Here is a 15767-nt window from a genome sequence, read left to right on the forward strand (position 1 = left end):
ATCTGTTCGTAAAAGACAAAAATATGTCAATATTTTGAACAAATATAATTATTAAAAATTAGCAATTAGATAATTTTAAGTTATTAAATAATTTAATTTGCTAAAATTAAAATTTTCTGTAGATAGCTTTATAGTACGTATACAACGTCTACACTAAAGCTATTGTAGAAAAAACAATTTTTGATTGCTCGAAAAGACTGTTTCACGAAACTACCATATGGCTTTCATGGAAACTGTTTTGAAATCTCGAGAATCTTGAAGCGTTTTTGCGAAACACACCCGAAGGCCTTCACATAAAACGTTCAAACATCGCTTACAATACGTTTATCAACTGTTCGCGTTGTAAGATCCGTTTTAAACTATATGTAGAAAACAAATCTTTACTTTGGGTTAAGACTGTAGGACCGAGAAAATCCAAATATGAGATAACGATTATAACACCTATGTAAAACGATAATAGAAAGGAGTAGAAGCAGATCGGAGGCGAGATACGATCTCTTTCCTTAACCCAAAGTAGCTCCCGCAGTGTGACGGTTTAATGAGTACATGGACCCCAAGATACAACTGAAACGAGACCGAATCACAACACTTGATTTCGGACTCAAACGAACGTTGGCGCAAACGATACACTTTTGATGATGACACTTACGTTTTCTTGTAGTGAGAGAAAGATGAGTGAGAGAGAGTTGGATCTTTGTTTGAGAGTGTTTTCTCCTTAGCAAGCGTGCAAATAATGAACGAGAGAGCTCTGTTTTTATATGGAGAGGAGGACGAGATGCTATCCACAAAATCTGGGCTCGTGGGCTGATATCTCGGGAAGTTGAGGAGAGGTGAAGATGCGATCAAGTCTCACACGTTGGCGAGATCTCCGTATCGACTTATTCTTCCGTTTGAGTTGATAAGACTTCGACTTTGTTTGTTTTTAAACACAACAAACTCGATTTGACTTTGCAAATAAAATTTTGAATATTATAAGCAACATACGTAACATGAAATGTAATATAAGTTGCAAATAAATTTACTCCAAAATATTAAACCAATTCCGGTCCATGCAACGTAATATCCTCTTCCCATAATAAGTGTATCACTACATATATTAGTGGAAAAACTTTCCAATCTTCCAACGTGGAACAAATGCAAATATTTGTAGTTATAAGCTTTCAAGCTAACCACTTTGGAGATTAATTGCTCATTCATTATTACTTCGATTTTGACAAGTAACTACACTATGTTATAGTGCTCATTACAAGGAATCCAAAGAGTCCTTAAACCAGTCATTCCGATGACGGACGTCACTAGAAAAGTCACCGGAAAGTTGGCTAAAGCCATGTTGTCAAAAGTGTAGTTCCAACAAATGAAAAGTCCGAAACATGTCACAAGACTCTAAACTGTTGGATATGGGCTCTGCCCCGTAAGGAGTTTCAGGTCAACGACTCACTATAAATACCTGAGGTCACTATTAGACACGAGATCTGAAAATGGACAATGAAAGAGAAAAAAGCAAATAACTAAATGGTATTATTTGCGTTTAGCATTTTGTCGTTTCTTTCGTCTTGTACGCAAAGTCTTCGGCTCGACGGATCTATAACGTCGAGTATAACACTCTCTCTGTAAACTCTTACTTACTTCACATCTCAACGTTAATAAAAAAAAAAGACTAGCTCCGATCTTAACCCAAATCCCCGTATTATTAACATTGTTGTGACTTAGCATCAACATAAACTAGCCCGTAACCTTTTTTGAGTTTCATGTCCGAGTATAAAACCCAAAATATCACACGATTTAATTTAAGCTTCAAAAAAAAAAATACTATGTGTGTTTCAAGCATCTTGCAGAACAGTTTCATAGCTTCCTGTGGTAAACCAAAACATCACCTAGTTTTGCGTAACCTTACTGAAAATCATCTCAGTCCAAGAAACACTAATCTTGCCGGAATAATTGGTTTGAAGAAGGTTGTTGCTTAGTTTCATGTCTCTGTAATTAGAACATAGAGACAACCACATAATCCATAAAGATATAGTAGTAACCTCATGAGCATGAACTGAGTTCCTATAAATAAAGTTCGCCAATTCAATAACATGTTTTTTTTTTGAATTACTCAGAGGTTTCGGGCCCTTGGCCAGTACATCCCCTCAGGCGAGGAACCAAAATATTTTATATGGTTCCCTCCCAAGCGCCGCCTCTCGAACCGGCGATCTCTAGATTTTTGCGAAAGAGTCTTTACCAGTTGAGCTACCGACGCTTGGTAATTCAATAACATGTTTCTTTGAACTGTTTAGGGTGGCTCAGGAACCAGATCAGCTTTCGAGGCCCCAATAGATATACTCACTATCTCTAATCCAATCAAAGCATTCAAAGCCAGAACAGATTCTCTTGACTTACGTCTATAGTACAACACATCAAGCTTCGCTAGTTTCATCTTTCAAGAGACACAAGAAACCTTACAGCCTAGAACCTTGCAATGTAAGGATCAAGAATTTCCCACAATGAAGATACATTTTAAATTCATAAATTATATCATGTGTAATCGTCGTTACTATTTGTGTAACGAACCGAAGAGGTATACCAAAAGGAAAAAAAAAAAAAGAACAACAAAATTCATTAAAAAAAAAAATGAAGAGCTACATAATGATTTGTCATGGCAAACAAAATTGGTGAAGTCCGGTGATTTCTCCAACCTTAGATGTCTCCCAATGCCGAGTGTATCAACCTAAAAACAAGTAACAATTATGATTTTGTTTTCGTAAACATATCGATTAATAGTGATTGAAGATAAAGAAATGTACCAAAAGGATGTGATAAAAATGGATAGAGCGATATGAGCAATCTTGTAAACTCGTTTCTTTTGCTCCCATTTATTCGTATTGTATATCTCTGTCACGTCTGCCAAATGTTCCCTTTTCACGTACCTTTAACCGGAAATAAACAAAGAGAAAACATCATCAAATTAAACCGGATTACGTGAACCGAGTACCAGGTTAGTTTCGAGTACGACATGATGATGATTGAGTAAAAAAATTTACTTACAGTTTAATGTTGTAGAAAAGGTGAGGAAGAGACAAAACTGTCATGAACCAATGTCCGGTTAAGACATAGTATAAGCACAAAAGTCCTTGCAAACCAAATTCCGGTAGAAATAACCGGTTTATACTGGCTGATGAATCGTAAGGGTTTTTACGATCGAACTCTAGATCCGCCAAACATGTCAGCTGCATCAAATACCATTGCAACTTATATTTAGATGAAATAATGACAACTTTTATTTTTTGATGAACTGATCCAATCTTCTATAAAAATTACCATAAACTAAATATTTTACTTTAGTATAAACTACGAATTAATAAATCAAACCTGGTAAATAACGATGATGAGAAGGGTTACGAGGAATAAAAAGGAGATAATCCAATCGAGTAGATCACCCATCCTTCGTCGTCTTCCGCCGTGTTGCAACGTTGAATCTCCGTCGTCTCCGCCTTGTCTTTCTAACGTCGAGATACGGACGGTGTTTGTTGTAATTTGGTCAAAGCTTTAGGAATTATAGAGATATAATCTGATATTTTTACAGAGATTATATACGGAATTAAATTTATAAAAATTATATATAATCCCACTGGATCTGGTTGGATAAACCTACTTATTTATTCCTATGCAAATTGAGAAATATGGCATATTTGGAAGTTTGACATTTGGGAATTGGCTTTGGGTTGAAAAAAATATATTTTTGTTTCTTTCTTTTAANTAATGTTGTAGAAAAGGTGAGGAAGAGACAAAACTGTCATGAACCAATGTCCGGTTAAGACATAGTATAAGCACAAAAGTCCTTGCAAACCAAATTCCGGTAGAAATAACCGGTTTATACTGGCTGATGAATCGTAAGGGTTTTTACGATCGAACTCTAGATCCGCCAAACATGTCAGCTGCATCAAATACCATTGCAACTTATATTTAGATGAAATAATGACAACTTTTATTTTTTGATGAACTGATCCAATCTTCTATAAAAATTACCATAAACTAAATATTTTACTTTAGTATAAACTACGAATTAATAAATCAAACCTGGTAAATAACGATGATGAGAAGGGTTACGAGGAATAAAAAGGAGATAATCCAATCGAGTAGATCACCCATCCTTCGTCGTCTTCCGCCGTGTTGCAACGTTGAATCTCCGTCGTCTCCGCCTTGTCTTTCTAACGTCGAGATACGGACGGTGTTTGTTGTAATTTGGTCAAAGCTTTAGGAATTATAGAGATATAATCTGATATTTTTACAGAGATTATATACGGAATTAAATTTATAAAAATTATATATAATCCCACTGGATCTGGTTGGATAAACCTACTTATTTATTCCTATGCAAATTGAGAAATATGGCATATTTGGAAGTTTGACATTTGGGAATTGGCTTTGGGTTGAAAAAAATATATTTTTGTTTCTTTCTTTTAAACATACAATCAAATCCTTTTTGTATGCAACTTGCAAGTAACCAAATCTTATTTTGATCGTGCCTATTAATTACGTTCTTCATATATATATATACGTATTGATATTTTTCATCTATAACCTACTTCTTAAGTTCTTATATTCATAATATAAATTTGAAATAACCATGATATTTTTGGGTTTTTTTTTCCACATTTGATTTTATATTAGAATGTATATATTTCTGACTTTATTAGCTTGAATTTATTTGAGTGGTGGCCTACATGAACTGAGTCAACCGACCATGGCTTCTTTAAACATTTATAAGAGTATGAAATAAGAATATCCTTTATTAAAAAGCATATCCGTTTCCTTAATGTGACTTTTGTAATGTTCTCCATTGAAATAAATTAATGCTATAAGTTGAAAAAAAAAAAAAAAAATACAATATGTGTATACTTGACCAAAACTCTTTAAAGAAAACTAAAAGACTAAACTGAATATGCTCGATTGCAATCAGCCAATTAAGTCAAAGTGGACATTAAACCGGAACAAAATTGAAATGAACCAAACGAAATCAATTAGAACCGAAACCAAAAGGATTATTACAACTTAATCAGTTGTGTTTCTCATATACCAAACCTAAACCAAAAACCAGAGCCAGAACCAAAACTGGGTGTTAACCAAAAATGCTCTCTAGTCAGTTAGTATCAGCCTATCAGGGTACAAAAGACTCATAGCAGTAGCAGAGAATATAAAAAATGAAACCATTCTGTTACAATTCGTATTTCATATAAAAATGAAGAAACTCGAATCGTAGTAGAGTACATTGACAAATATATAAATATACATAAAGTCTATGTTATACAAGAAAAATTTATACAAAGACGTGAGCCAATTGTATTATGTGCACAAGTAAATATTATGTGCTGCTCTATTAAAACATATCTATGAAACAACTACTACGGTTTTGTAGTTCATTGAGAACATACCAAGATGTTCCATATCTTCCTTGTCCTCCTCACGATTCTCCCCATCTTTTGTGCGATGAAAAATTCGATTAAATTTGATGAAGACGGAAGACTCCTTCTCACCGTAATCCGATTCTCCGGTTCCCTCTTTCTCATGTAGAAACTTCTACTACCTATTCTACCAATTACTTCGGTTTTCTCCAAACCTACAGGGTTAGTAATAATCCAAAACTTTGTGTTAATGTTTGTTCTGTTCCACAACTTGATCTCAATAGTTCAAATACTTTGAAGATATATTGTTTGGTTCTTAGATATGCAGTCTTACATTGGATACTGAAATGGGACTGATGCAGTTCAAAGGTAAGATCTCTATCGAGCTTCGTCCTTCTTTACCGTACTTCTCGACAACCATCTTGATCACTTCTTCGACATTGCAATTTGCAACTCAGTTTAACCAAAGTCCTTACCGGTCCGGGACTTCCTTCTACTGATACACTGATCATAACTTTAGCTGGTTCTCTCTTGTAAACCTGGATTTTGGAATAAGACAAACACAACCATTACAATTCACAATCACACTCAAACTGCTATGCATTAGAGTTACAAGACAAAAGTTGGTCGAATTGGACTGTCTCGACTGGGTTAATTTGTAACATTTTTAAATGTTTGGGTACAATCTTAGAAACTTTGAGACATGAAGGACTAAATTATCAATACTTCTACGGAAACGATCTAGTGTAAATAATTAACCTGATTAATCGGAGAAGAAGATGAAGAAACCGGCGAAGAGAATCCAGACAACGACGGAGCTCAAGCGAAAACCTCCGAACGGACCTTATAGAGGTAAACGATCTGCTCGGATTCTTCTTAGCTTTGGGAAGAGTACGGAGGAAGCAGAAGTAAAAGGATGTTTTGTTTGTTGGCTTGGAAATTAAGAATTTATTTTATGTGCTTTTAAAAATACTTTCAATGTTGTAAACTAGAGAATTTAGGAAGTGAAATCTCTTAGTCTTATTCATTAATAATCGATGTTACATATATATATAGGAGTACAAGGGCTAAAGCCCATAAAGCAATCGAATACATAAGATAGGCCATGGGCCGTAAAGCAATGGCCATGGGCCGTAAAGCTATGGCCGATGGGCCGTACATGTGCGGACAGTAAATGGCCGAATGGCCATGTCCTAACGGACTGTGAGCGGGCCGGTCTATGGAGTCCACAAGTGTTTTACAACACTCCCCCTTGGACGAGATGACCGTGCCATGTTGGATGGGATCGCTGCAATGTGCTTAGGGGATGCTGCCTCATTAAAACCTTACCAGGAAAACCCAATGGGACAAAACCTTGGTGAAGGAAAAAGAGTACAGCACACATTGCTCCCCCTGATCCAAACATCACTCCAAGTCCTGAAGTCTCCGCATCCCAATCTTGTGCGTGAGCTTCCTGAACGTCGATGTCGGCAATGCTTTGGTGAAGAGATCGGCTGAGTTGTCGCAGGACTGTACTTGCACCACTTGAACTTCTCCGGCCTTTTGTAGTTCATGTGTGAAGAAGAACTTCGGCAGTATGTGCTTCGTCCGATCTCCCTTGATGTATCCTTCCTTGAGCTGGGCGATGCAAGCCGTATTGTCCTCGTAGATGACGGTTGCTCCCTTGCTGTCTTCTAAGCCGCTATCCGTCCGTATATGCTGAGTCATGGACCGCAACCAAACACACTCACGGCTGGCTTCATGGATGGCTAGGATCTCCGCGTGATTTGACGATGTGGCCACAAGAGTCTGCTTCATTGAACGCCAAGAGATCGCCGTACCGCCGTGCGTAAACACATAACCTGTTTGTGACTTACCGTTGTGTGGATCGGATAGGTAACCTGCATCAGCAAAACCAACTAGACAGTCTCGGTTATGGTTAGTATAAAATAAACCAAAATCAACCGTCCCTCGCAGGTACCTTAGTACGTGTTTAATACCATTCCAGTGCCGTATAGTTGGACAAGAACTATATCTTGCTAGGAGGTTCACGGCAAAGCATATGTCCGGCCTAGTATGACTAGCCAGGAACATTAACGCTCCTATAGCACTGAGGTAAGGCACTTCAGGTCCAAGAATTTCTTCATTGGCCTTCTTAGGAGCAAATGGATCTTTATCCAAGTCTAAGCTTCTAACAACCATTGGGCTAGTCAATGGGTGAGCTTGCTCCATATTAAATCTCTTGAGTACTTTTTCTGTATATGCCTTTTGATGCACAAGGATCCCATTATTTACGTACTCAAGCTGCAATCCCAAACAGAATTTTGTTTTGCCTAGGTCTTTCATCTCAAATTCTTTCTTGAGGTATTCTACAGTTTGGGCGATTTCCCCAGAGGTACCGAGGATGTTTAAATCATACACGTAAACTGCTATTATCACAAATCCTTTGTTTGCAAACTTCTTTATGAATATACATGGACTGATTGGGTCGTGCTGATAACGTGTTGTAAACTAGAGAATTTAGGAAGTGAAATCTCTTAGTCTTATTCATTAATAATCGATGTTACATATATATATAGGAGTACAAGGGCTAAAGCCCATAAAGCAATCGAATACATAAGATAGGCCATGGGCCGTAAAGCAATGGCCATGGGCCGTAAAGCTATGGCCGATGGGCCGTACATGTGCGGACAGTAAATGGCCGAATGGCCATGTCCTAACGGACTGTGAGCGGGCCGGTCTATGGAGTCCACAAGTGTTTTACAACATTCAATAATTTATGTTTTTAATTTACCAATAGTGTATTTTGTAATTTTAATGTAGATTTTTGTTCTTTTAAAATTTTTTTGTACATTTTCTTTTTCTCTCTTGTTTTTTTTCTCCACAAATGATTGTATTTTATATTTATGTTTTAGTAAGTACTTTTATAGATGTTTGATTTTGTTCATATATATTTCAGTGTGTGTGTATATATATATATATACACATATATTATAATTTAAATGCATTGCGAAGATTTGATATGGTCTTCCAGTATTTAATTATTTTTGAACCATTGGATTACAATAACTAATTATGCTTTTTGTAAACACTACTTGACCACCATATTTAAACGCAACCACATCTTATAAATATAGACAAAAATATGATTAAAATATGTCTATTTCTATCATTTTTATTTTTAAACATTGTATTTCTTTAATCTACAAATACCATAATTTAGGTTGTAATGCAGTTTCTCTTATAAAAAAAATATGAAAAATTGATATTAAACCAAATCGATATACAGATTTTTTAAGTTTTTTTTTTACATCCCCTCATGCCAGGAATCAGAACATTTTATATGGTCCCCTTCCAAGCGCCGTTTCTCGAACCAGCAACCTGTAGACTTTTGCGAGATAGTCTTTATAGGTTTTAATGATTGAATATCAATGATTGGATCTTGTAAATGTGGATTTCACAATCTCATTCAAAACAAACTAATATAAAGCCGTAAATCCAAATTTTTGTATAGTACATAACATTGCTTTTGTTTCTGTCTTTCAAGTGGAAGAGACATGTTTAAATTGAAGATAAATCCCATGTCAAATGGATATCTTTATGGTCTTGGATGATCTAACCACACGTGTATCTTGTAGAGTTTGGAAATCACAACATACGTCGAATTCACATCCAAAAAATTTAGTTGTAACCAAGAAAAAATAAACGATATAATTCCTCCAAATGAATTGATTGTACAATAAAACCTCTATAAATTAATAATGTTGGAACCAAGACATTTTATTAATTTATAGTGATATTAATTTATCTATAAATTAATAATTATTAATTTATAGATATATTTTTAATAGTTTAACTTTTAAAAATTATGAATTGAGACAACTTTAACAAAAATTTCGGATATTCAAAATTTTATGATATTGGAATTGAATTTGTAATATTTAGAAAACTTTATTGACAATAAATTACAAATACAATAGACAAATTCACTTATACACATGACATACATAAAATTAAATTTATGAATAATAATATAGATTGTTGTATTTTAATAGTCAATCAAACTATCAAAATGAAATGATGGATATCTAAAAATTGAAAACTTTAAAAAAATGTTGCTATATTTATGACATGTTACAAAATACTTTATATCATTATACTTTAAAAATACAACATAACAGTTGTTTTGTAGATATAAGCTTTAGGAGAAACATACATTATATATTTTTTTCTTTACATACATTATATATATATATATGTAAATTTACATGATTATTAATTTATGATATTATCGGGACCATATTTTACATGGGAATTTCAGAAAAATTATTATCTTATTATCTTATCGAATTTTGTTATTTTTTACACTAGCCTGACTTGGGACTGACAAAATTTATTAATTTGTAATGTTTATTAATTTATAGAGTATTAATTTATAGAGGTTTTACTGTATATTTTAAATGAGATATAAGCTTTTAATAATACAAATTAAATGGCAAACTCTAGACTTAATTTTATTTTTATCATATATTTCAGATCATACATTCATGTCCCACTAGCTAAATTATTATATAAAATCTAAAACATTTTTTTATCTTAAGGTAAAATGTATAAAGGTAAACCACACATATATAAAAAAATCTATTACATATCTTGACAAACATTGTTTTTCAAAAAACTTTTTGTTATATCTTGTTCTCCAAAAAAAAAATTATTTTGGTTAAAATTAAATAAATTAAACATTTCGTTGTTGAACATCAATGAAACCTAAAAAAATTGAGTATTAAGAATTAATTTCTTTTTAACTTGACATTAATTAAGTGTCTCATTGGTACATATAGTATGCTAATAGTTATTCCGAGCATTTATAATAATCAAAGTTATGACCATTTAACAAAAATATTATGTTATTATTGTCTTTATTGCTGAGTAAATATTGTTAATTTTATAACATATTGCATAGTATTTTTTGAATATTGATATAGGTGATAAATTGTTTTTGTGAGTTCCACTAAAATCTCAACCTTGTTGAACTATAAGGTATGGAAGAGAGATTTTCTTGACGGTACTCCTTGTTACAAAATGTAAGCTAGATTACCTTTGACATTAAAATTTTATGTAGTTGTTTTGGAGTTTCTAATTGTATAATTTAGTATTTTATTGGTTTGGTTAAGGTAAAGTAGAAGTTGCAAGACATTGTGTCATTGTCATTGCAATAGAGAATTAAAATAGCAGATTACTGTGCCATTTAAGTTCAAGTTGTACAATTCAAATAACTGATTAGGTATTGAATGGTCAGTACCATCATATCAAATACCAGATTTTACAACATGGGGGTTGCTAATGGTATTCTAAGGAGTTTATAAAGTAAATAAATGTTATTAACTCTTTCAAGACTATTAGATAAATAAATTAAACATTTCGTTTGAACATCATTAAAACCTAAAAAAAATTCATGTTGAGTATTAAGAATTAATTTCTTTTTAATTTGACATTAATTAAGCGTCTCATTGGTAGATAAAGTATGCTAATAGTTATTATGAGCATTTCTAATAATCATATTTATGGTCATTTAACAAAACTATTATGTCATTATTGCTGAGTACATATTCTTAATTTTATAACATATTGCACTTTTTTTTTGAATATTGATATATGTGATAAATTGTTTTTGTGAGTTTCACTAAAATCTCAACCTTGTTGAACTATGAGGTACGAAAGAGAGATTTTCTTGTAGGTACTCATTGTTACAAAATGTAAGCTTGATTACCTCTGACATTAAGATTTTATTTAGTTGTTTTGGAGTTTCTGATTGTATAATTTATGTATTTTATTGGTTTGTTTAAGGTTAAGTATAAGTTGCAAGACAATGTCATTGCACTAGAAAATTGAAATAGCAGATTACTGTGCCATTTAAGTTCAAGTTGTACAATTCAAATAAACGAATATATATAAGATATTGAATTGATGATCAATACCATCATATCAAATACCAGATTTAACAACATGCGTGTTCGCTAATGGTATTCTAAGGAGTTATAAATAAATGTTATAAGTCTTTCAAGACGATTAGATAAAGAATTTGCTCAAATACTAATGACTATCGTTTGTATAACAAATTGAACATTTGCGTTGTAATGTCATTTCAGTTTCAAGTCTACTAAAAGATGAAGAACCTTGGAAGAAAATAAGGTTGACAAAAATGATGAGAATGTATTGGATTATAAAATGATTTACAAAACATTTTATTGATGAAATATTTTTGGAGTCTTAGACTTAGACCATCTCCAATGGAACTTATTAGTCTTATTTCTTAGCTCTAGTCTCATTAAAATTAAATCAGAAATAGCAACAATACTGAGAAGTACTTCTTAATTAAGAGGTTTAAGAATGTAACGCTCCCAAACCAAAAATTAGAATTTTGGTTAGGGTGTCGATCGACACCATTTACGGATGGTTTGATCGGTTTGATTTTAATTGTCAGGTTTGCGTGGTTGGTTTAGGAGAGCTCTAGTTCCGAGTTTATAAGGGAGAAGTCGTCTTCTTTCACCTATTTAGCCGCTTTTAGTTTTTTGAGGGAGTAAAGGGAGAAATGAGAATTTTCTCAGAGCATTCTTGAGTTTTTTGGAGATTTTTGTCACTGTTGGTGTGATTTTCTTCCTGGAGAGTGAGTTTCCAAGGCTAGAGATGTGTGGGAAGGTTGCTGTGGAGCTAGTTTTCGTTGCTGGGGCTTAGATCTCGTTGTTTGGCTAAGGTGAGTGCATGACCATGGCTTATCTAAGCTAAGATCTCTAATTGTATGTGATTTTGTGCTTATATGATTGTTTCCTTGGAGTTTCCTATGGGTTTCGTGCCTTATATGGCTGGGATTTGCTTCTGAGGATGTATGGATCGGATGGGAGAAGCTTGGAGGCGAGTTTCGGAGTTTCTGTTCAAAGGAAATCAATGTTCGGCATCGGTGTCGGTTGACACCAACGCGAGGATGATTCGATAACCATGGCAAGTGTTGGTCGACACCATGTGGACGTGTCGGTTGACACAAACTAGGGTTTCAGGGATGTCTAGCATGGTGTTAGTCGACACCAAATTGCCAGTGTCGGTCGACACCCTTCTTCAAGTTGGACAATGCAAGTGTGTGTTGATGCAAGGAATGTTGTGTTTAAATCTCTCTTACGCTGGTTTGGAGTCTTCTAAGAATCTTACATGCGTGTGGTTGTATGTTCGAATCAGCTTTGTCAACAGAAAGTTAAGTAGAATCCACCCTTGGATCTGCCATATTTCTTCTAAACCATTATTGACCAAGCAAGCTCCAACTACTCAATATGGCCAGGTTAAAATAGTTAAGAAACAAAACAGAACAAAAGCTGAAAAAGGGATGAAAGTTTTTGAACTATTAGGGTCAAGTTATATAACGTGAGCATGACGTTTGTCTCTTAGATATGTTAATTGTGTTAGAATTAGCGGAAGTAATGTTAAGATTGTAAAGCTTAGAGAAAACATTTGTGTGTTATACAAAGAGAATATGATAATAGATTAGATACCATTAGAATACACTCCTTTCACATGTGACTACAACCTTAAATAGGAGAGCTAACTAGGACAACTCCTTTACAAGAATAGAAACATAAGATAGAGATATTTGGAGAGAGAGGGAAGCGTTTCCCAAGCGTTGATAATAACATCTCCGAAGTCAAATTGCTCACACACGTGACTCTCTACTCCTCTTCATTCCCAATGGCTAGATTGGAGTGTTCTTGAACACTTGATGGGCTTGATGGACCAAACTTCATCTCTTCTCTTGTCCTCATGTCTTAGATAGAGAATTTGGCCTTATTGTGATGTTGTATGGACGTCCGTACAGTTTGACCCTCAAGATAGAACTTGATCAATACTCCCCCTCAAACTTAGCCGAATGAAATGACTAAGTTTGGAACCCGTGAAGCATCACCTCATTAAAAAAACCTTAACATAGAAAACCTCACGGGACAAAACTATGTTAAGGGAAAAAGAGTGTGATATCCACGAATTAAAGAGGTCGATCAAGGGCGTGTAAGGTCTACAAGCCCAATTTTGCTATAGATATGTTCATAGACCTTTTGACATGCAGGTTTAGTGAAGATATCCGCCAATTGATCTTCACTCGGAGTGTAGCAAGGTAGAGTTACCCCCTCCTCAATCTTCTCTCGAACCTTATGACAATCTACTTCAATATAATTGGTCCTCTCATGAAAGACTGAATTTGTGGCTATGTGAATCACTGATTGATTATCACAGTTCATAATGATCGGTTGCTTTGATTCAATTCCAAGATCCTTGCGAAGCGCCTTTAGCCATGTCAGCTCGTTTGTTATAGCTTCCTCATAGCTCTGTATTCCGCTTCCGCACTCGAACATAAGACCACCTTTTGTTTCTTTGATTTCCATGTAACCAAGTTCCCTCCTATGAACGTGCAATATCTAGTGGTTGATCTTCTATCCATTGTGTTCTCTGCATAATCTGCGTTGCAGTAGCCAACGATCTCGGTGCTTGAGTTCTTTCCCATCCAAATGCCTTGGCTCGGGCTTCCCATGAGATAGCTTTGATTTCTTTCCACCATGCTCCAATGATACTTGGTTGGAGCCTTCATGAACTGACTAACCTGATTCACAGCTTAACAAAGATCAGGTCGTGTTGTAGTAAGGTAAATTAGGTTACCAACTAGTCTCCTATATCTTGTGACATCCTCATATGGCTCATCGATCAGGTCAAGCGGTTTTCCCGGCACCTTCTCCCCCTTTCGTTTGAGCTGGTATCCCTCATCAAGTGGTGTGAGAGCAGGTTTAGCACCAAGTTTTCCTGTTTCAGCCAAAAGATCTAGAGTATACTTTCTCTGTGATAGAAATAAACCCTCTGGAGAACGACATATTTCGATCCCAAGGAAGTATTTCATCTCCCCAAGATCTTTAATATCAAATACAGACTTAAGGAAGTGCTTAGTATCGCGAATACCGTCCTTTTTGTCACCAGAAACAATGATGTCATCGACATATATCAGAACAACGACAATGACAAGGTCACTTTGGAGTGTGAACAAGGTATGATCAGCTTCAGACCGTCGGAAGCCACGCCACGATTCTTGAGTGCAGAACTGAGTTTATGGTACCAAGCTCGCGGAGACTGCTTAAGACCATAGATGGCTTTACAAAGTCGGAGAACCTTCCTAGGAGCAATAATGTCTTCAAAAGTCATTGATAATGTATTTTTGGTGATTGTTATGGATTTTTTTAAAAGTTATTTATAGAAAAAAGTAAAAAATTATCCATAAACTGTGTTATACACCAAAACCATATTAAATTAACAACACCGAGACTTTTACACAGATCACCATATTTGTCTTCTATAGACATAGGGTTTATGGAGGAAGAAACAAACATTGAACCCAGAAAAAAAAATGTGATTATATCATGAACCCATAAAAAAAGTTACAGATAATGAACCCAGAAAAAAAAGTTACAAATAATAAACCCAAAAAAAAAGGTTATATATAATAAACACACAGATGAACAAGTGTGATTATATAAAACTATTGAGAAAAAAAATCAAACAATAATATGTTAAAGGCTAGGGATCCATCTAAAGAGGGAGAGGGAGGTAATAGATTTTAATAGATTTTTTAACAACACTAGATTTTAATAGATTTTTTAAAAATACACAATTTTAATAGATTTTTTAAAAATACACAATTTTTTTTTAAATAGATACTGGTATATTCATATATGTAGAGAACGGTACAGCTTGAGTTAAATTACACAATTGAATAACACCTGATTCTAAATACATCAAATTCTTTTAAAAGCCACAATCCAATAACACCCCCTTAGAGCATTTTTAGTGGTTAATAGACCCATTTGGAGTTATAAATAGAGAAATTTTCTACATATTTAAAGTTTATGGTTAATTTTTGAAATATAGTGTTGTTTTAAAAAAATTAGAGATAAATATTTGTGAGAATTGACCTAAATTTTAATCGATCATAGCTAACATTGATTAAACGTGGAATTATTTTGGTAAAATCAAGGGACCATCAACCCAAAAAAAAAAGAAAAAAAAAAAGAAATTGAGAATATTTTGTATATAACTAGGATTTAACCCGCAATATACCGCGAGATTATATTTTTAATTTATAAAATTTAAAATTTATGTTGTATTTGTTTGTTATTTTAATTTTTATATATAATGTTTTTGTTTTTAAGTAAAATAATTAAGTTTCTTTGATTTTTAATATAAATGTTTGAATATTATTTAGGTTTTGACCTGTGGTATATCGCATAATTGTGTTTTTATGTAGAAAATATATAGATATGTAGGAAATAAAATTTATTTTATTTATTTTATTTATTTTGATGTAAATACATAGTAATTGTT

At 33.9% G+C, this 15767-nt stretch overlaps 2 protein-coding genes across 3 annotated transcripts; both read right to left on the minus strand.

Moving 5' to 3' along the window:
* LOC104737222 (protein cornichon homolog 5-like) lies at positions 2440 to 4419 on the minus strand. 2 transcript variants are annotated; one of them, XM_010457342.2, is made up of 5 exons: positions 4060 to 4419; positions 3744 to 3917; positions 3028 to 3035; positions 2787 to 2909; positions 2440 to 2710 (listed from the first exon to the last, which is right to left on the minus strand). In XM_010457342.2, exons 1-5 carry the CDS (start codon positions 4129 to 4131, stop codon positions 2680 to 2682), a joined length of 408 nt encoding a protein of 135 aa, XP_010455644.1. In that variant the 5' UTR covers positions 4132 to 4419; the 3' UTR covers positions 2440 to 2679. The 2 variants fall into 2 exon arrangements, with proteins under 2 accessions (XP_010455644.1, XP_010455643.1); XM_010457341.2 differs by lacking the exons at positions 3744 to 3917; positions 4060 to 4419 and adding an exon at positions 3352 to 3699 and having other exon boundaries at positions 3028 to 3209.
* LOC109128387 (uncharacterized mitochondrial protein AtMg00810-like) lies at positions 13711 to 14591 on the minus strand. Its single transcript, XM_019234600.1, has 3 exons — positions 14559 to 14591; positions 14062 to 14490; positions 13711 to 14001 (listed from the first exon to the last, which is right to left on the minus strand). Exons 1-3 carry the CDS (start codon positions 14589 to 14591, stop codon positions 13711 to 13713), a joined length of 753 nt encoding a protein of 250 aa, XP_019090145.1.

The sequence above is a fragment of the Camelina sativa genome, chromosome 13, assembly GCF_000633955.1.
Source record: "Camelina sativa cultivar DH55 chromosome 13, Cs, whole genome shotgun sequence".
Classification (NCBI taxonomy): Eukaryota; Viridiplantae; Streptophyta; class Magnoliopsida; order Brassicales; family Brassicaceae; genus Camelina; species Camelina sativa.